Source organism: Scophthalmus maximus, chromosome 4, assembly GCF_022379125.1.
Source record: "Scophthalmus maximus strain ysfricsl-2021 chromosome 4, ASM2237912v1, whole genome shotgun sequence".
In the NCBI taxonomy this organism is placed as follows: domain Eukaryota; kingdom Metazoa; phylum Chordata; class Actinopteri; order Pleuronectiformes; family Scophthalmidae; genus Scophthalmus; species Scophthalmus maximus.
Window position 1 is genome coordinate 15,495,003 of NC_061518.1, and position 20,874 is coordinate 15,515,876.

Consider the following 20,874-nt stretch of genomic DNA (forward strand, 5'->3'; position numbering starts at 1 on the left):
GTGCAAAACCCTGGTACACTGGTACTTTTAATCTCATAACACACCCACACACAGACACACATACAATCACAGCCAGTAAATATAATTTAAAATATAAATGTATTAACAGGACAAGAGAGGCGTTTGAAAGAGAAGTAAAGAGACCGAGAGATGGATGATGGTTACAAAAAGGGGAACAGGAAAAAAAAAGGCTCAGTGGAGGAGTATAGGAAAGAAAGGGGCCGAAAGGGAGGAGTGAAATGAGATGTAACAGAGGGCCATCAGGGGAGAGCAAATACTGAAAAAAAAAAAAAAAAAAAGGTCTGAACCTTGTTTCTTTGGCACGTCACTGATTCCTTAATGGCAGGAACTGAGGTACTGAGGATGGAAAAAGTTCATCCAAAGATAGTGCCGGCCTAATGTGAATCCCCTTGAATTGGCAGACAAGACCCAGAGTTTTGCCAAAAGGGGCTGTAGTGTTTGTTCAAATGATGGAGGAATCACACGCCTAAATCATCCTGGGGGGAAACTGCCAAGGTCAAGGAGCTTGCAAAGAAATTCTGGCTGAGTGTTCAACCTCACCGTGACTTATTTGGAGCGATGTGGACTCTGGCCAGGTCATGGAAAAAATATACTTTCATTTTATGGAGATGATGGACATTTGTCAATTTTGTCTGAATGTGTGTTTAGGGTTTTGTAAGATGTGCATGGCATTATTTTCCATTGTCACCTGTGGAGGATTCCATGGAGGTTTTGAGGTGTCAGAACCATCAAGTTGGTTCAAACAAGGCAGTGCTGTCCCTTGGCCCTTTCTCTTGTTTGTATCATAAACAATCAGCAGTGATATTAGCATGGCATTTCTGCTGTTTGCAGATGATGTTTTCCTTCTAGATTTATCAGACTGTCATCTGTGATTCCACTGATAGGTTTATGTTTTATTTGCTTAGGATGAGAATCAACACCTTCATTGTCTGCTGGTTGCATGAAGAAGAGCACGGGTATTAAAAAAAACAAAAAACCAACATGAATAACGTAGTAAGCAATAAGGAAGAAAATATGATTAATTGCCTGTGGTCATGCTCTTTGGACAAAATGGCCCTCAGCAGTGAAATAAGTCATTCAGTTAAAGAAAATGACAGGGGTAACACTGTTGGGCTTTAAGCATTTCAATTTGTCTTGTGTTTTGAAAGACTGAAGAAGAGGAGGAAGGAGAACAGAAACGGGGCAGGGAAAGTCAGAGGAGAAGAAGAAGGGATAGCCAGAGGGATTTTTGAGAGTGCAGAGAATACAGGGCAGAGGAGAGAATAAAACGAAGAAGGAGGGTAGAAGGGCAGAGGTTTAGGCTGAAGGAACGAGGAGAGGGGTTGAAGAACAGGGGATGATTTTTAGTGATCAGAAAAGAAAAATTCATATTTGAAGATAAGAGCTGTAACAACCAACCTGTTGTTACAGCTGTAACATCACATGCAGCTGCATTGTGAAACCTTTATTCAGGATAAGCTGTTGATATGTTCTTCATATTCAGGTCACCAAATAACAGGCAGACACAAATGAAGATGAATTTGCCAAGGGCTCGGCAAGAACAGTGCAAAGTTACTACGGCTAGCTTTGTAGATAGTGGTGCCTTTCTGTTTTATCGCCTGTGCTTTCAGAATAAGAACTTATCTTTGCTATTTCATCCTATATCCATTCAAAGATGGAATGCTTTGTTGACAAATTTATACAAGATATAGGTGTGAAATTAAACATAACTGCTCAAAGGTTTCTCTGGAACTCTCACATAATCAGTCCAGATTGATCAGATTGTAAAAACTGTCAGTCAGTCTTAACATTTATATTTTTATTATTTATATTTATATATATCATATATATTATATAGATATAGATATATGTGTGTGTGTGTGTGTGTGTGTGTGTGTGTGTGTGAGTTTGTGTGTGTACGTGCTCAGCAGTGTTTGTGTGTATATGTGACAGCTAGACAACCTGACATTCAACCTGCCAGCTAGCAGACAGGAACATGAAACAGGAAATTGCTTTTGGGACAGCCAATCAGAAAAAGCTCTTAGTAAACAGGAAGAACCTGTCACAGTGGTCCTGTCAGGTGTCATTCATTTTCACAATGACCTGACCAAATGCCTCGGTGAAAACGTCAGTCATCTCTTAATTCCACATCTGAAAAAAGGTAGTTAAAACCATAAGTTTTTGTTAGAAGCCCATTTAAGTTTACTTTTATATAACTATAATGTTTTAGGCCAAGATCGTAGAGCTTTGATCAAAGATGTCTAAGAGACCTATGGTGGCTGAGGTGAAAACCATGAAATTGCAAAAAGCCCTTATTCGATTCCAACTTGAGACCTTTGTGGTACTCACCCTCTCTCCGCTTTGCCCCTGCATCATAACTGCCAACTTAAACACATCATATTTTAATGTTATTTATTTTTGATGTTTTACCTAACATGTAACAACGCACTTATGTGTGATTTTATTTTCATTCTGTATTTTATTTCAAATGCAGAAATAAACTCATACTATATGTTGTTGGAACTAAGTTTGCTCATAAATTTATCAGAAGGATTAAGTCCCTTGAGATGAACCATCTTGTTTTCAAGGGGGTCCCGAATTGCCAATTTATCTGATGAGCTCAAGTAAAAAGGCTTCAAATATTGCAAGCACCATGTGAAAAAAATGTTGGGTGTACTCTCCAGCACACTCTCTGGCTTCCCCTGCATTGCAGAGGGTGGGTTGACAGTGGTCCTTGAATGCTACACTGTCAGTGATAAGCCGTGTGTGCGTGTAATCTGTCAGAGCCAAGAGACATGATCAACAGCTCACACTGTCAGACGGCCACTTAAGACCTGACACACACACACACACACACACACACACACACACACACACACACACACACACACACACACACACACACACACACACACACACACACACACACACACACACACACACACACATACACACACACACGCACACACACACACACACACACACAAATGGCATCATGAGAAAGCCAGGGTTCATGTGTACTGTTCTGTTGCAGACAGGACTAAATGCGCAATTATTCTCCATTCCTTTTGTTCCATCAGGTTCTATCCTTTCTTCCTCCTTCACTTCACTTATTGATCTGTCGACCTATCCATTCTACTGCTCTGCAACTTGCGCCACAATCATGAACCCTTTTCTTACTATGGAAGACAATGTCATCGTTCAGCTGGAGTCAGAGGAACATGACAAATGGGTTTCTGCAGCTACACGTTTAGGAAACATATCTACCAGTTATAAAGAATTATTCAAAAATAACACTTTGAATAATCCTTTAATGTAGACTACAAATGTGCATATATTTAAACGACAAGAACATTTTGAGCGACAAGGCACTATCTTTGCATTTCTGGGACAATGTTACCATCCGAATGGATATTTTCCACCAGGAGTCTCAAAGTTAACAGATTATACCACAGTACATGTCTACTACACAACTGGTAGACAAGCTGAGGTCTGGAAAATGGGAAGAAAAGTTTAAAAATGTTGTAGTCGTATTTTTTTATGTCACAGACACTTGTCCATTCTGAACACTACATTCTAATCTTGTTTGTTAACGGTTAAAGGAGACATGCTATGCTTTTTCAGTGTGTCCCTTTCCTCTTGTGTGTTATATAGGTTCATCCCTAATGTAAACTTGGTTGCATGGACATTTATATTTACCAAATTGTCATTCTGAACTACAGATCACTTCAAGAGATAAAACAGAAAAATTAAATAAAGTATCTTAATTATTAGGGATTACAAACATCACCTTATAGAGAAGAAAAATGTTCCGGTCTAGTAGTGGGGATTTCTGAACAAAACTAGTTCTCAGCAATCTGCTGATATTAGAGAAGAAGGCCAAACCGCTTTGTAACTTCCCTATCTCTTTTTTTCCAGTGACTTGAACTAGCAACAACCCTGCTTGTCTAACCATTAGGCTGCCTCCACTCCTGCAAAAATACATCCATGCCTTCAAAGGAGATTTGTGATATTCTGAACAAACCAAAATGACACGCTAGACCACTCTAAATTTAAAAGTCTGGGTGTTCTAGTAGACCAGAATACAAATTTTACTGCCAACAAACTCAGAAAATCGGGGTGCAAACAACAATTAGCTTCCTGTAGGATTTCAATACATCGGGAAAATCAACATGATTCTAAATCAGTTGTTGAATCTGTTCTTTCCAATAACATTAATATTCCTCTTCTAATATGAAATGCCCCCCAAACACAAGTAAGAATAAACTGCTGTGAAAACCAAAAAGTGTTTTCATTAATGTTACAGTAACCAGTCAGCTAAGAGAACAATGAAGAACATGGGTCTACAGCCCCCAATGTTTTATGAATAGCCACAGATCAAAATATAAAATACAAAAATCATATATTATTATTATTTTTTATTTTTTAAATAGGCCCCGCTCTATTCATCTGTCATTCCAGTCATGCATTTGTGTTGATGAAAGCGCTTTAACAATTGCAGGTCGTTGAAGCAGCAGATCAACCACACACACTTGGCACATGTGCAATTTTTGTTAGTGCGAGAGCGCAAGAGAGAAAGCACATCGGTTACAGGGCTTGTCATCGTTGGCATCTGGTCGTAGCTCGCAAGCCAATTCACTGAGGCAAGACTTGAAGGCTATGAATATAAGGGGAGCGTGCCTATGTTCCCACAGCCCCTTGTTCCCACATTTCTAAGAAATATTTTTCACTGAAAATTAGGCCCTATGTTCCCACATTTCAAAGATTGTTTTTCCTAAATTAGGCCTATGTTCCCACATTTCCTTTTTCATGAATTTGTATCCGATTTTATCCCCCTTTCCCACAATTTGGTAGCCAATTACACCCAACCTATTATCCAGTAGCCCTAACCCTAATTTTGAAAATGTCCTAGAAATGTGGGAACATAGGGCTGTGGGAACATAGGGCTGTGGGAACATAGGGCTGTGGGAACATAGGGCTGTGAGACCATTGGGCTGTGGGAACAGAGGGCTGTGGGAACATAGGGCTGTGGGAACATTGGGCTGTGGGAACATAGGGCTGTGGGACCATTGGGCTGTGGGAACATAGGGCTGTGGGAACATAGGGCTGAACCCAATATGAAGCTTTTTTCAAAAAGAAAAAGGATGAAGGCAACGAGGCGGAGGCAAGAGTAGAGGAGATGGGGGAGGAGTTATCTCCTGTCGTGGGAGTGCCCCATCTACAAGCTCAGGTTGGTGAGAAGAAGGCTGTTTAGATAGCTAGTCTAGCTCAGTGATTCTCAAATGTGTGTCCCACTGCACACCAACAACTACTTCTGAGGTACAACAAGATGATCATCGCCATTTAAAACCTCCTGACAATTCCATAGGTCCGCCCGTGCACAACGGAAGAGGTAGACCAACAGAGAGAAACGAGTCAGAGTGAGAACTCCAACGAGCAACAAGAGCACAACGAAAGAAGGGATGTGGTTAGATGATGTTAGGGGAGATGGACTTTATCAGAGCACAGAATCCACTTATTAAACAGCAGTAACTGATAAAGCAAGAGAGTGTTGATTGATGTAAACCTGCTGTTGCACTGAACATTGATCTGTAGCATTATCCAGTGGTGTTGGTGTGTTGTGTTTCTGTCAGCCCATATGGGATAATGTCCAGTGATGACTATTTAGCCTGTGTGGGACTGAATAGTGCAATAATGGTTTGCCTTTGTGTCATGTGACAACAAGCGTTTCCCCTCACTTTAATTTGACTGGAAGTATTGACAGATCATACAGTAACACACATTGAACTGTAGTACCCCCGACTGTTGCTCAATTGTTTATGTCAGGAGTACCCTCAACCTCTGGACTAACAACAATCCCTGCATAATAAAGAAAAAATATTTAAATAATTTGAATGACTTTTCTTTTTAGCATTCACAATGCAACCTTGAACAAATTGAAAAAATTCCCCTACTCAAGCCTATATTTTAATCATTTTGACACAATCAACTCTTGTTAATGTAATACGTTATTGTTTTTATACCCCCTATAAAAATTTTTTAGGGTAAAACATTGTTTTAATCGGTTGTTCTCCCCGAATATTTACAATGGGGTTAAATCTTAAGATGTCTGGACTTGTCAATGCCTTCAATTATTTAAGATCCTCATAACGCCTCTGCTCCAGGCTACTAATTCTTGGAAGAAAGTGTGCTGTGTCCCTGCCAAATTTACGGAACTAGGGTATTATGTCCATTTTTTTTTTTTTTTTTTTTTTGTACATTTGATATCTTATACATTCATAGTAGATACCTATTTGCTTCTGATCTCACAAGAGTAAGTTGTGATTGTGTCTGTCTGCCTTTCACTATGTATTTATAAACAGCTTTGCAGCCCCTTTTCATTGTGGGGGAGGAGGTGAGACGGTGGAGGACTACAAGTACCTGGGAGGTAACAACAGACTGAACTGGAAGACCAACAGCCTGGCTATGTGCTGTACAATAAGGAGATGAGCAGATTCTACTTCCCGGGGAGGCTTAGATCCTTCAAAGTGGGCAGCAGGATGTTGGAGATGTTCTATCAGTCTTTTGTGGCAAGCGTACTTTTCTTCACTGTGGTCTGCTGGTGGAGCAGCATCGGAGCCAGTGACACCAACAGACTTGATAAACTGATCAAGAAAGCCGTAATAGGCTGCGAGCTAGACACTTTTGAAGCTGTGGTGGAGAGGAGGACAATGAACAAACTGTTACCTATCATGGATAAACCCTGACCATCCTCTCCACCTCACACTGGACAGACAGCGGAGCTCCTTCTCCAAAAGACTCATTCAGCTTCGCTGTCACAAGGACTGTTACAGGAAATCTTTCCTGCCTCTGTCCGACAGAGAGACTCTGGACTCTGTTAAAACTAAACTAAAAGAAAAATCCCGGTACATTTGCCCCTTCATGTTACCATGTTCCTCTGCACACTACTGGTAACTGATTGCACTATTTTCACTATTAATATTTCATGTAAATTCTTTATATTTATTATCCTTATTCCCTATATTTTTGTTGTTTTTGTATATATTGTATATATTCTTTTAAAGTGTGTTGTGTGAAATTTGCTGCTGTAACACCGGAATTTCCCAGCATGGGATAAATAAAGTATCTATCTATCTATCGGTCTATCTATAAAATTCATCATTTGCTGCCTCAGTCCTGTTAATTGTCAAGAACTTCTGCGCCTCATACATGTTTTTTTCAACTAAGTTGTTAAGCTGTATATGGAATGTATCTTACCATATGCTTGGTGCTTCTGTCCCACTGATTTCCAGGAAGTCATATTTGTCCTCTAATAAGAAGTCACTGAAGACGAGAGCGATGGTGTCCCCGGGTTCAGCAAGGATTGACCAAGTACAGTCCAGGTTGTTGTCATACTCTGCAGGGTATCCTGGGCTGGTTATTGAACCCGCTGTGCCCCGTAACGTTCCGCCACATGCTCCCTCCGCTGGAGAGAGACCAAGAAGTGGAATGAATAGATATTCTCTAGCATACTCAAGTATTTTTGTAATATTACATACGTTGATTTTGGTTCTTTCTTTCCTGGACTGCCTTTGTGATTTCCATTGTTGTTTATTTTTAAATTTTTGGCTAATATCTATTCACTCTTCTTTTTATCAGTTTTCTTATTTCCCTATTTATCACCCCCTTTTTCTTTCTTATATGCATTAGTCTTAATGTTTTTGCTGTTTATATGAGTAATTCTTATTATGATCTAAAATATGTATTTATTAGATTTATTAAAATATTTGTAAAATACTTGAACTATTCTGTATGAAAGGTGCAATACAAGTAAAGCTTTAATTGTATAATCAATAGATTGATTTAATAAAAACAGATATTGCAATATATTTAGTTTTAACAAGCTGTTAATAGTTTAATTTCTCATTTCTGTTCATGACCAAGCATATAACAGATGAATGGATTATTTAAAAGAATAACATTACACACATACTAATAAGAATATGGCAACTACAATTACAATGGTGTGGTAATTTTCACATGCTCATCGTGACTGAATTGTCATCTGTGCAATTTCAAACACTTGCGCAAAATGCCTAATGTAAAAACAAAACAACAAAACGATTTTGGCTAGACAAAAGAAAGCAGGAAATAAAATCATGAAAATGGATGCCTCTGAAAAAAGTCTTGACTGTGAGCTCATGAACCCTTAAAAGGCATCTATCTGGTTCATACAGTCATTTGTAACATGTATGAGACAGACCATGCTATGCATTTGAAGGAATCAATACAATGACACTCATTTTCCTCTGACCTGTGACCCCCTGTTCCTTCAATTCTCACAACCCCCAGCGAGTTGATAATTTTTTTAATTTTATTTGACTTTTACTGTTGCAGTTATGTTTTGGGGAAATTACTTTGTGCAAGTTGTCATTTTATGATCTATTTTAAGAGGAGCTCCAAAAATCGCTGATTTCAGACCATTTTCTGTAACTTACTTCATATAAATTATTTAATTTCACAGTATCAAGGACGTTATTTGAATCATCTCTGTTTCTTAGAGACATCTGTGTTTCGCTTTCCAGCTGTATGCTTGCAAGCTATTTCATTTGTTAAAGAAGGACCAATTATAAAAAGAAAGAAAGAAAGAAAGAAAGAACTTCTTACCTCTACAAAATGGTGATGGGAAGTCCCATTGTGCTCCACTGCCAGGTGATACAATACATGTGAGGATACTGTGTCCTTCCAATACAAAACCTGACTCACAGCTGTATCGGATCTTGTCCCCCATGTTGTACCGCGATCCATGAATGACCCCATTTGGAATGAGGCCGGGGGTGCCACATGTGTGGCTGGGAAGGACTGAAACACAGAGGGGGAAAAAAAAGAGAAAATATTTAGTTATTATTCATATCTTGAATGAGTTATAAAATAACACCAAAAACACCAAATGAATTAATCGATATTACAAAGAAGAACCAAGCAGCCAACTGTAGCTATAAAACTATAACTCATAATAGCAATATGAGAAAAAAACAGATTCAAAGTGCTCCTATTTTACACGTACGTGTGAAATGACCTTATACTAAATATGTGTATGAGACATGTGTGATTGGTTTGCTAGAAATCTAAAAAACATGTGGAAGTGACTGTGCAGTATTAAGATGTCTGAAAAGTCTCTTTTTTTCCCCCTCCAATGTGCATCTGCTGCCTGTTGCCTGTTCTCAGATGACATAGCTCTACAGCGGGAGCAGCTACAGGCAGCTCACGGTAGAACTAGGCCAAAATAAATGTATGACTGTGGCCAACCGGCCTTAGCTCCACAGAAGGGGCAGCAGCGCTGTGGCTGCAGTACAACCTGGACGTACTCCACAGCGTTATGTGTATTTGTATAACTGGAGCATGTTAACGTGCTGGGTGTAGAATGTGTGCAGGTAATCTGTTTCCAAAAAGACACGTTGTGTGTGTGTGTGTGTGTGTGTGTGTGTGTGTGTGTGTATGTGCACGCACAGCGCCATGTGACTGCATGTAGAGGGTTTTCAGTCAGTCAATCCGAGGGGTTTGTGTACACTGTTCCAATTAAACGCTAGCAAGGTAATTAGACAAAGCTTCACCATGAGACTATGAGAACTAGGACAGAGAGAAAAAGGGAGGGGTGGCGGATGAGAGGAAGACACAGAGGGTGAGGAAGAGGAGAAAAAAGATAATGAAGAGACGGACAGGAGAGACGAATAAAAAGAGGGGGAAAGACTCGACGGAGAGTGGAAGGCAGACAGATAGAGAAATTGGTTGGGGAAAAAGGAGACTCTATTCAGACAGGAAAAGAGAGAGGTGAACTAATTAGAGTGGACACTAAACATGTATAATTTACTCTAATTGACTCATTATTTGGATTGTATGAAGTCATGAATCAGAGGTTAGTTACTCACACTCAGCTGACCACACTGTCATCTGTGCTGCCTACATCGGTACAACAAGGTGAGGCACATAACCACATTCAAAGCCCAAACTAAAGCACTGACAGAAGAGTGGGACGAAGGAGGGAAAGAAGCAACAAAGAGAGGACAGTGGACGGAAGGAATGGTTTCCCAGCCAAATCTTAGTCACACGTATGTGAGCGTACAACCGTGTCTGCCAGGCTGCATTGGGGGAGGTTTGGAAAGGATAAAGTCTTCACGAGTATTGTCATCATCCAGATAATCCCAATTTAACTACAGCTGCATTTTTTTCTTCAAGCTCTAAGAGAAACTATTTAAATAGTGGGGAAAAAGGCTGCTGTCTTTTCAGTTCTCTTATATTAAACAGTACAGTCCAATTCAAGAAATTACTTTTAATAACAGTTAACACCGTTGACTCTTTTGCACTGTGCAAAACGTGGATTATCTGCAGCACTTGAGCATGAAACAACGATGTGAGACATGTATTTATTGGTCACCACTGCAGCACCTTCACCTTGACAACATCTGAGAGCTGATCATTTTATATTGACATTCTGAAAACTGACAACGATGGCTTTTGAACCGTATTTAAAATACTTTTTTTCAAGAAGTAATTATGCTCAGTTTTGTAATATCAAGATGATTCCTTCTGAAGTGAAATTGTAACTAGTTTTACCAGAAAACAGATCATAACACCCTTGTAGTTCTCTTGAGAATGTACGTTATTGTGCGTAGAAATCAAAGGAACTGCAGTAGTAAGATAGTGCAAGGGTTGGTGGGACAGCCAGGAGAACGCTGATGGGGGAATTAAAATCCCAGGCTGGGTGTATTTATATAGGGTATTTATCTGTGCGTGTGTGTGTTTGTGCGTGTTCGTGCGTGTGTGTGAAGAGGAAATGACTGATGATTCTCGTCAGTTGTGTTTGTCCCTCCCGGCTCTTCACAACCAGGGGGCAGGTCACTGTGTTGCCATGGGAACTCTAGGCCGGGGCATCATTTTAATAGTGATGCAGAAGTGACCGAAGGCAAAAAAGGTGACGACAGTGAGGCTATGACATGACAATGACGTGCAAGTGGGACTTAGTGAAGAGCAGAATAGGAAAAGGAAGGAAAGAGAAAGAGTTAGGAAGGAGAGGACAAGTTTTGTTAAGAGCGAAGGAACAAATGAAGGATGATGGAAGTAAAAGATGAGAGCCAGAAGGAATCAGGAAGTGAGGGGGAAAGGAAGGGGAAGTTTTGATAAAGGCTTTTGTTAAATGATTAATAAATTATTATCAGTGTCTTGCAGAAACCTTGTTCATAGACAATCACATCCTGTTTTCTGTTTGATCCTTTCTAATTTCTTCTCCACCTCCTCTGAGTTTCCTACCATACTTCAGTTTTTATATTACTGTCAAATAACCACGACATAATTCTATAATCCTACAATCTTTAACTCTTTAACTTCAGACTCAAACCAAAGACAGCCCTGCTCACGATGAAAACGTCCTGTCTCCATCTGTGTGTAATATCAGAGGTCAGACATAAAACAACTGCTGCTGAAAAGAAGTTAAAGATCCTAAGTAAGGTCCTTTGCACTACCTCTACACTGCTCTCTCCCACAGTATTTAAAAACATATGGTGACACATATTAGCTAACCATCGAATAACAAACAGCTCCTTGAATCTGTTGTCATGGAGGCACTGAGGATCTATTTGCTGCTGGATAAAAGTCAACTGCCATAAACTCTTGCTTTCTCCCTGTACTGTAAATGCAGTGCACCGGGGACAGACACACTATTATTCAATCCCCCATACTGATGGGCAAAATAAAATTTAATCAAAAAGAGTAAGAATTACTGGGCTCACGGTAACATTTATGGAATAGTTTTCCCCACATAATGTGACAGTGACTAAAAACTGCTGAACTCCTGATCAGTTTTTATGGTGGAAGACAAAAATAATCCACTAAAATGTAAAAAAAAAATATAGTACAGTACATAAAAAATATACAAACAACAAACCAATCTATAACCTTCGAGACAAAAAATAATTTGGTGATATTAGTATATCATGCATCGATCTGTTCCGACTGATGAAATTGTGTTTGATGCCATTTGTGAGTGACAGCATCAGAACCACAATTTGATAAACAAACAAATGACCTCTATTTACCTGACACCAACAAAACAATTGGAGTGAATTTTATCTGCATCCACGGCATAAAACTTGAAAAAATGTATGCTGAGAGTTGGAACAGATGTTTTGTCAGATCTAGCTTCCCATACCTGGCAAAAATGACTAATTTCTTGTTTGGTTTCCAGAGGGCTGTAAAGTTAAAACCAAGTGCAACCCGAACAAATGTCAGACCATGTGCACATATTGCCAAACAGGGATTTGGACAGATGTTAGCATTTGGAATCTGTCTGTAAAAAATATAAATAAATCTTTCAGAGTTTTAAAACTTTGATTAAAATGTTGGCAGAGTAGTTCTTAAATGACATGAACTATGGTTTCTGCCCGTTCAAAATCTGCGTGTCGGTGCATCACTAGGCAACATTATGTGATGTCACTGTGATAGATTGTGAGGGGGTCAACACTGCCCTTGACTGGGTCCTTGGAAATATATCCCCCCAGTTTGAAGTTGATTGACATAGAAGTTGCAGAAAAAAACAAAGAACAGACAGATTCTCGATGTGTTAGTATTTCATAACTTCTTTTTTGTGTGTTTGTGTGTGTGTGTGTGTGTGTGGGGGGGGGGGGGGGGGGGGGGGACATTCAAAATGTCTGTCACAGTTCTCAGTTTTACAGTACTGAAAAAAAGCTATTCAGTCAAATAAGTAATTCCTCTATTAACACTTTTTGCAAAGTCACAACTCAACAACGTGTGCAATACTATTACACACATATTACTGTTGTGAAAAGTACAGACGACCTAATTTTACATATCCACCACCCACCATTTTGAATCTGAGTAAATCACTCCCCATACACATAGTTCACAATAAAGCCATCTCTCAATGGGTGCAATCCATAATCCATTAACACCGCTACACAGCTCCAATGGTGTACATGTATTACAGTTGTTGCTGTTGGAAAGATGCCAAAGCCCCTGAGCTAAATGGCCTCCCCAGCACTGCTAGTGCTCCCATGGTGTAAATGTATTAACAGTTTCCCTGACACATAATATATAATACATCTAACCAACCAAACACTAATTGGGCTCCTGGTCAACTGTGGCCAAGGGCCTTAGCTGTGCAGAGCCCTCACCACCTGCTGTGCTCCCCTATAGTTTTAATGTGTCAACAGCTAATGATACCAGCATTACACCTTTATTCCATTTAAATGAGCTCTGTGAGATACCCTCAAACATAATATCCCCACTAATTTAGCTGAAAGTCTGTCCATGTATTTTTGAGTCATTTTGTGAAATTTTGATGTTTCCAGTGTGGCAGGTATGACCTTATCGCTCTGATGTTGGAGTTACAAATCAATCCTACCTTGGATCAAGTGTTGATCAAGCTATCTGCAATTCAGAACTGCACTTAAAGGATGCAAGGACTTTATAGAAGCTCAAATCTCTGTGTGGTTATGGTTCAATCGGTTCATTTTCAAAGCAACATGCCTGAATTTACTTCGCAATGATATTCAAGATAAGACCTCACATTGCTGTATTTATTGCTCTGGGACTGAGAGCTGTTTATTATCTCAAATAATGATTGCACTGTCATGATAATGAGAACAGCACATTGACAATTCTGGATGTTGGATTCTCCTCTTAAGTCTGCCAGCCAGTGATGTTTCCAGCATTAATTCCCAATGATCACCAGTGAACGAGGGCAATCAGAGTACAGCCTTCGCTTTGTTCTACAACACAGATAAAACCATAGAATAAACCACAGCCTGAGGGCTTGTACAATCAAGGGTTGCACAGTCCCCTTGGATTAGAACTCAGGTGTGCACGGATAATACCAAACACTGCAATAGCAAAACATATTCAATTCGATAACAGGTCTGCACATCTGCCATCATAATCTGAAACCTAGACCACTTTTTTTTCTGAATGTCAAAAAGAAAAAGAAAATAAGACGTTTGACAAAGAAAAAACAAATCAGGCTCTTCAAAGTTACATTTCGGTTCTGCTCCCTTGGAGTGAACGTATTAGAATGTATTAACGCTGCCTTTCCTATGTTCCCTGGGTGAAGATATATTAACAGGGCAAGTGACATTTCCAGCACTGCTTCTCATCAATCACCTGCTAAACAGAGTAATCACTGTAGCAGCTACACTCTGTTAAACACCAGCTCTCCTCAGCCTTTCCAGCTCGACTACAGAACCAAGAAATATCGGTGGCTAATATACAACATCCCCGTGCTGTAATGTCCAACACCATAAAGACCAGCGCACAGATTTGTATTTCAGTATATTCACCAACAGACATGGGGCACAAATGCAAGCCTTCAGTAACATGGCAACAATTCATGTTTTAATGTTTCTGAGTCGTACATTTTGCATTTATTAGATGAACTACTCTGTTTTTACCGATGCATTATATTCTGCTAGCAACTAACCCTAATATATATATATATATATATATATATATATATATATATATATATATATATATATATATTTTAAAAATATATGCTTATTTTGAATAACATATTCAGTCCTATTTTAAAGTAGAATGTTTTGCCTGTGGGCAACAGAATCAGCTGTAAGTAGATCAAGCAGACTGACATTTGATGCTAGGCAGGTAGACAGGTTTTAGGGTTAGATTTGCTATTGAAAACAGCTGCCTGATAAAGTCTTCTCATGATTAAATTGTTTTATATTACACAAATGTGTTTCATTATAGCTTTGCTGTATGAAGTGAAGTTGACGTCAGGGTATAAACCTGCTCTATGATCAATGACTACTCATTGAAATCCATAATTATTATCATTGATAATAATATTCCATCTGTTACAGAGACTAGAGCCAGTGTAGAGGTAAGATGTAATGCCTTTTTTCAGCACGCTGCTGTGGTGAAGGGAGAGCTACTGAATAAACCAAAGCTCACAACTCCCCTTCAGATGTTGTGCTTTGGGAAGTGTGGGAAAAAACGATGACGCTGTGGATACGTGTGGCTGAGATGAGAAGCTCAGCGACACAAGAAGAAATCAGTGTTGAGCTGGTGCTCCTTTGCGTGAAGGAGTACAAATACTAAATGAGGACAGAGCCTCCTTGAGGTGTTCAGGGCAAGTCTGACTTGAAGGAAACCTCAGGGCATTCCCTGTTCATGCTAGATCAGTTGCATTCAACAGCTGGACTGTGAGCACTGGGGAATCCCCAGATATCGGAGTTACCTTTATAACAGAGACTTAAACTAGAACGGAGGAGTATTTTCATCGGCCTTCATCTAAATAGACAATTAACTAGAATGGCATTCAGTAAAGCGCACACCTCCAGTAATGACGCGTTATGAAACAACATTTAAATCTGCTTAATCTGAATATTTATTTGGATCAGCACCAGATTGCACACACTCATAGATACCAATCCCCTAAATATACATGCTTTTTTTTCATCAAGATCCATGCATTATTTTCTGGGAAAGCTGTAACTGTCAGAAAAAATTGGAATGTTAAAGAAAGTGTTAAAACATTCCCTGGATCCGCCCATTTGTTAATATGCAAAATTTGAAAGGGTTCTTTCTTCGCACATCTCCATCCTTCCACCAAGTTCCTTTGAAATCCGAAACAAACTCAAATATTTGCATTTTACCATTGTAGCCTGGCGTAGCCAGGATAATACTCAAATGCGTATTAGTCTGGCCCAAGAGGCGTTACCAACGGACCAAAATGCCTCCGGACTCAATTTGATAGACCTACAACCAGTGAGAGCAACGAGTCATGTCACGTCAGTGTCAACAGACTGAAGCGTACAGAGAAGAGATGCCTGTGATGATGATTCCACGATGCCTGTGAACGAGTGTTGCTGTTTTTCGGTTGTTATTGGACCAGGACGATTTCTGCTGGAGGGAAATCACTTCCCAATGGAGGGGATCCAGACCGTTGGGTTAGGGTGAGGCGTAGTCTGGCTAGCAAATTAAATCAGCTCTCAGAATTCCCCTGCGTCCCAGGCTAGGACCATTAGAGACTGCATAACAAATATGGCACAATATATTAGGGAACAAAACTGAAGGACACAGTAAGACATTTCTAGTTTTTCTGTTTGAATACACCCCTGTATGACATGGGAGGAATTGCTGTCTTTGCAAGCTATGCATAGCAATATATAAGAGGCAAGTTGTTTTGACTAAAACCAGTAGCATCATCAAGCAGTTCCAACTCGAGGTTCGAGTGGTATTTGTGGTCAAACCACATATCATCCTTCGATTTTATTATATCAAAAAGTGTTAAATTAAAAATGCTAGCAAAAGGTTTCACTATTGATTTAGGTTGTACTTCTTGCACCCAACATGAATGTTTTGAATCCCGCTCGTGTTGCTCTTACAAATTGCAGAGTTTTGGCCATGTTCATTTCTGCTATAGAATGTTGACGCGATTCAAAAAATCCAAAAAATAACTTTCTTTTTCTCCGATTCGCTGCTTTTTTCTGGCGACCACTGCTCTCTATCTTCATTCACTCTCTAGCACTCTCGACCACCGCTGGTTGGTGTCTCTCTCTCTTACTTGTTGAGCAGGAAAGGTGCGGCAAACTTTTAATGGTGTGTTTAAAACCAGGATGGCTTCAAATGGTCAAGACAGTTAAAGGTGGGTGAAGCAGAGAAAATGTTCTGTACCATTTTTGAGAAGGCAGACCATGGGAATGATCCATTTAAGATCCTCTGCAGCTGCATATACAGCTAGCCCACTGAGTGTTCAAAGAACAAACAAAAAGAACAACAATATAACAAGGCATCATTTGACTACCACATGGATCCTTGTGCTAACTTTGTCAAGTCCAACGCAATTTGATAAATTGTGTATGAAGTGTGGTTGGGTAGAATTAAGTTTTCATAAGCTCTCAAAGACTTTCATACTGCAACACTAGTCTTTGGGTGAGAAGTTGAGAAGTTTGATTGACGGATCAAAGTCACTAACCCTGCATGTCAGCTGACCCTGGGAGAGGCTGGCTCTATATCTGATGCACACAAATGAATCAAAACATGATACGGAATTGTAGCTTGTGCGCACGCAATAGCATCCAGAGCGTTCAGTATGCTAAGATTTGCTAAGAGTTATTCTTTTAATGGTGTGTGCTACAATGATAACACAATAACACTTGAGAAAAGTGCTTCTGGTCAGAGGTTGCTATGGAAACAATGACCTAGCCTGAGGCTAGACTGCTGCAGGGGACAAGCTGAGGAAAACATCTTTCGACCTCTGTATCATGCAACACAGAGCGTCTCCAAAAAGGAACATCAGCACTGAAGTAGTATTCACATATGAACATTTTTTGATCTGGGACAGTTCAGCCTAGATTTGAAAATAAGTACAACTTGCTTCCAAAATGATCATCCGGAGTCCCAAGACTTTTCTCTTTGACACATCAGAGACACAATCTGTATTCTGAAGCTCCAAATCGTAATTTGAATATGGTACCCCGGTTTAGACCACCTACAACATCAGAAACGAGTTTACTTTTGGTTTATGTTTACTAATGGCTTTACAGTTTTGTTTTTCCTTTTTATTCTCAAATCAACAACACATTTTCACAAAAATGGCTGAGCTACAGGTATTTATACTATGTTAACATTTGATAACAGAATAAATAACAAAATATTTGTTAAGATATATTTTATTACAAAATCACAAATAAACCTAATCTGGAAAATATATATCCTTGCTTTAACTCCTGAGTAATACCATACTGTACGTGGAGCCCGAACTTTCCAGTTAATATAAAAGCAACTGGCGGAGCAGCTGTTTATTTGTGGCACTCCCTGAGAAATCCATTACTGAAATGAAATAGTTTTTAAATGCATCACAGAAACGACTTGAACAAAAAGAAAATATGAGGTCAGCAGAGAGAATGTCAGCGTGTCCACCTGGCTTTGTGCTCACTTGGTCTCCACAGCACATCATGACTATTTTTCCTCAGGAAAAGGGAGAGCAGAAGAAAAAATAACATCTCATTCAGCCAGAAAAATCCAAATCTCTAAAACCAAAGTCTCCCTCATCACCGCCCCCCCCTTCCTTTTCTCTGCTCCTTCCTCTCCAAAGAGCAATGCCAACACATCCTGCTCTATCTTTTTCCTTCCTCTCATCATTGCAATGACAATCCTGACCTGACCACGAGGTCCCAATAGTATGAGTGGCTTGCCCTGAGGCTGTGCTGTCTCAGAGGGGACAAAAACACAAAGAGGTAATATCACATGCTTTATCAATAACGGAATGCACACATTTGTTAGAGCCCACTTAACATGACATATGCGACTTATGCTTTTGCATGCCTGTGCTTTCCTATGATATGTGTAATCTGTACAAGTTATTGATAAAGTTAATGGGTCACAGGTCACATGTGAATGCCAAGCAGACAGCAGAACAATAAAAGGTGTACGACACAAATATCTGACATGCTGAAAATGAAATAACATAGGAAACATGTATGAATGATAGAATAGGAAAAATATTAAAGGGGCATTCAGTTGAATACACTTGGGACACCAGTGTTCATTGCTGGAATGTTTAAAATAGACATTAATCATTGCTGTCCCTGCGCTTGCTGCGCCCCTCTCTCTCTCACACACACACACACACAGAGACACACACAGACACACACACACACACACAGACACACACAGACACACACAGACACACACACACACACAAAACAAGGTCTAATGCATCTTCATTTAGTCTTGCTGTCCTCTGGGCACATTTACATCTGTCAACTCACCATACAAAATGGATGGATAGGCTTGCGTGTGTGTCTTTCTTCATGCTTCCATTTTTCTTCCTGTGTGTTTATGTGTGTGTGTGTGTGTGTGTGTGTGTGTGTGTGTGTGTGTGTGTGTGTTATGTACTATATTTAAAGGGCAAGTCTGTCTCGATGTTTACAAGTAAGTACTTTAAAGCAGATGCATATTTGCTTCTGTATGTCACTAATGTGTGTGTACATATGTGTAGGCATGTGTGCAAAAAAAGTAAATTCCCATGGTAGGTAACAGTTCATGGTTCCCTGGGCGGCAAAGAATTGTGGCTAAACCCAATGTCACAACAATTCCCATACACCATCGGACTGATACAGATGCACACACAAACATGTCTACATAAATGCATGAAATGTACAAGGTTGCATCGGGGCTCATAGTGAAAACCAGTGTACATCATAATAAAATAAATAGGACATTATGTGTCACTGTACTGTAATGTGTAAAGTGATGTATGGCTACTTGATGCACAGAATGGTATGTGGTATGTTGCCAGATAATTTTAAACAGTATTATTTGGCAGGCAGTTTGGAGGACTCACTAATGTTTTCCTGCATACACAGAAATGGGTTGTAATGGTGTAAAACATAACTTAGTATAATGGATGAAAATGCAGTGTCATTATTGCCAGTAGAATGGGTGCAACATCTGGATCTCTAAATCAAGAATGATGACACTAATCACATAAGTGTGATTATTAGCATTATCTTCTCTTACACTGTGTACACATTCACATTCAATACAAAACGCAGAAAACTGTTTACTGAACTGAACAGATGGACGTTGGGACCTATTTGCAGTTTTGCTCCTGTAAAGATATGGGACATGAATAACCCTACATTTGCCTTTTCACTTGGAAGTGAGCACAGCGGAAGAATACAGCATGAAATCAAATGTGTGAAATGTCAAATCATTGTCAGCAAGGGCTGTTATGTTCACTTGACTCCACACAATGACAAATCCATCTGCCCAAGAAAACAAAAAAGTCCCTACTATGTTCTACAAGTATGACCTGCAATTATGACCTGTCAACGTCAAATCTATATCCCAACATGTCTTTCAGTCATACAGCTCGACTAACATTTCCTAATCATGTCAGTCAAATGAAAGATAACTACTTACAATTCATATCAAAAACTTTTTGTCAGCTCACACATTTACAGGGCAACAAAGAATGAACGGAGGAACATGAATGAGATAATGCAAGGTGGACAGTCATTCACATTTACATGCTGTCACGGAATTTTCAGCTCCACTGAAATCCAGTGTGTATATTATTGCCATAGTTGTCAGCAGTCACTCTGCGACTCAGGCAACACTGTCACAACAGGAGACCCATAGTTTCCTGTTCTGCTCGGCTGAAAGCTGCTGCTGATACTAACTCAACATTTCCCGCATGTGCCTCAAAATAAACGTGAACGCAATTTTGAGCCTTGTGAATCTCTCTGGAAAGTGTTCACCATGCCATCAGCGTTAGCTGACATGGGGAAGTCAGTTTGAAGCATTGCAAAGACAAAACAGGTTATGATCACATCTCTGACTAAGCAAGACAAAGCAAAGTAGATCAGGAAGGACTGACATTACATTTTATGAACACAATAAACTTTTATCTGGTGTAGAAACAAAAGGAGAAAAAGAATTCCACGGATGTTATGCAAAAAAAGAAGTTTGTTTTTAGGTTTGCAAACAAAAAGGCATCACATACAGATGGTTAAATAAAGGGATGCGGGATCTGATCACGCCTGTGAGCTCAAAATCACAATGTTTAGGATTTAAATCTTTCTACTGAAAAATTGTTTGTTAGTTTGTATACAAAATGCATGTGATTAGGGCAGCTCAGACAGGACTGATCAGTGTGATAATAGCTGAATCGGCTACCAGATAATCTTGACTGATGACCAAGCCTCCAACTGAAATTTCTGCTTAGATGAGAAAATATGATGTAAATACTGGTGTAAACCCCAATAATCCAGTTAAGGGATGTCAAGGCCTGTTTGTCAAGGGCAGATGTCTTGCAGGTTTTTGTTCCCTGAAAGTTAATGAGCCGCACTTTGTATC

General features: G+C 39.6%; 1 protein-coding gene across 2 annotated transcripts in view; it reads right to left on the bottom strand.

Annotated features, from left to right (window-relative positions):
- The window catches only part of LOC118302754 (CUB and sushi domain-containing protein 1-like), a 269,330-nt gene that overhangs the window by 162,834 nt on the left and 85,622 nt on the right, over positions 1–20,874 (bottom strand). For both annotated transcript variants that reach the window (XM_047331593.1, XM_047331592.1), the window contains exons 4-5: positions 8,647–8,841; positions 7,258–7,465 (exon numbers count right to left, since the gene is read on the bottom strand). In XM_047331593.1, coding sequence (XP_047187549.1) covers positions 7,258–7,465; positions 8,647–8,841 — 403 coding nt within the window. The remainder of the gene's footprint in view (positions 1–7,257; positions 7,466–8,646; positions 8,842–20,874) is intronic.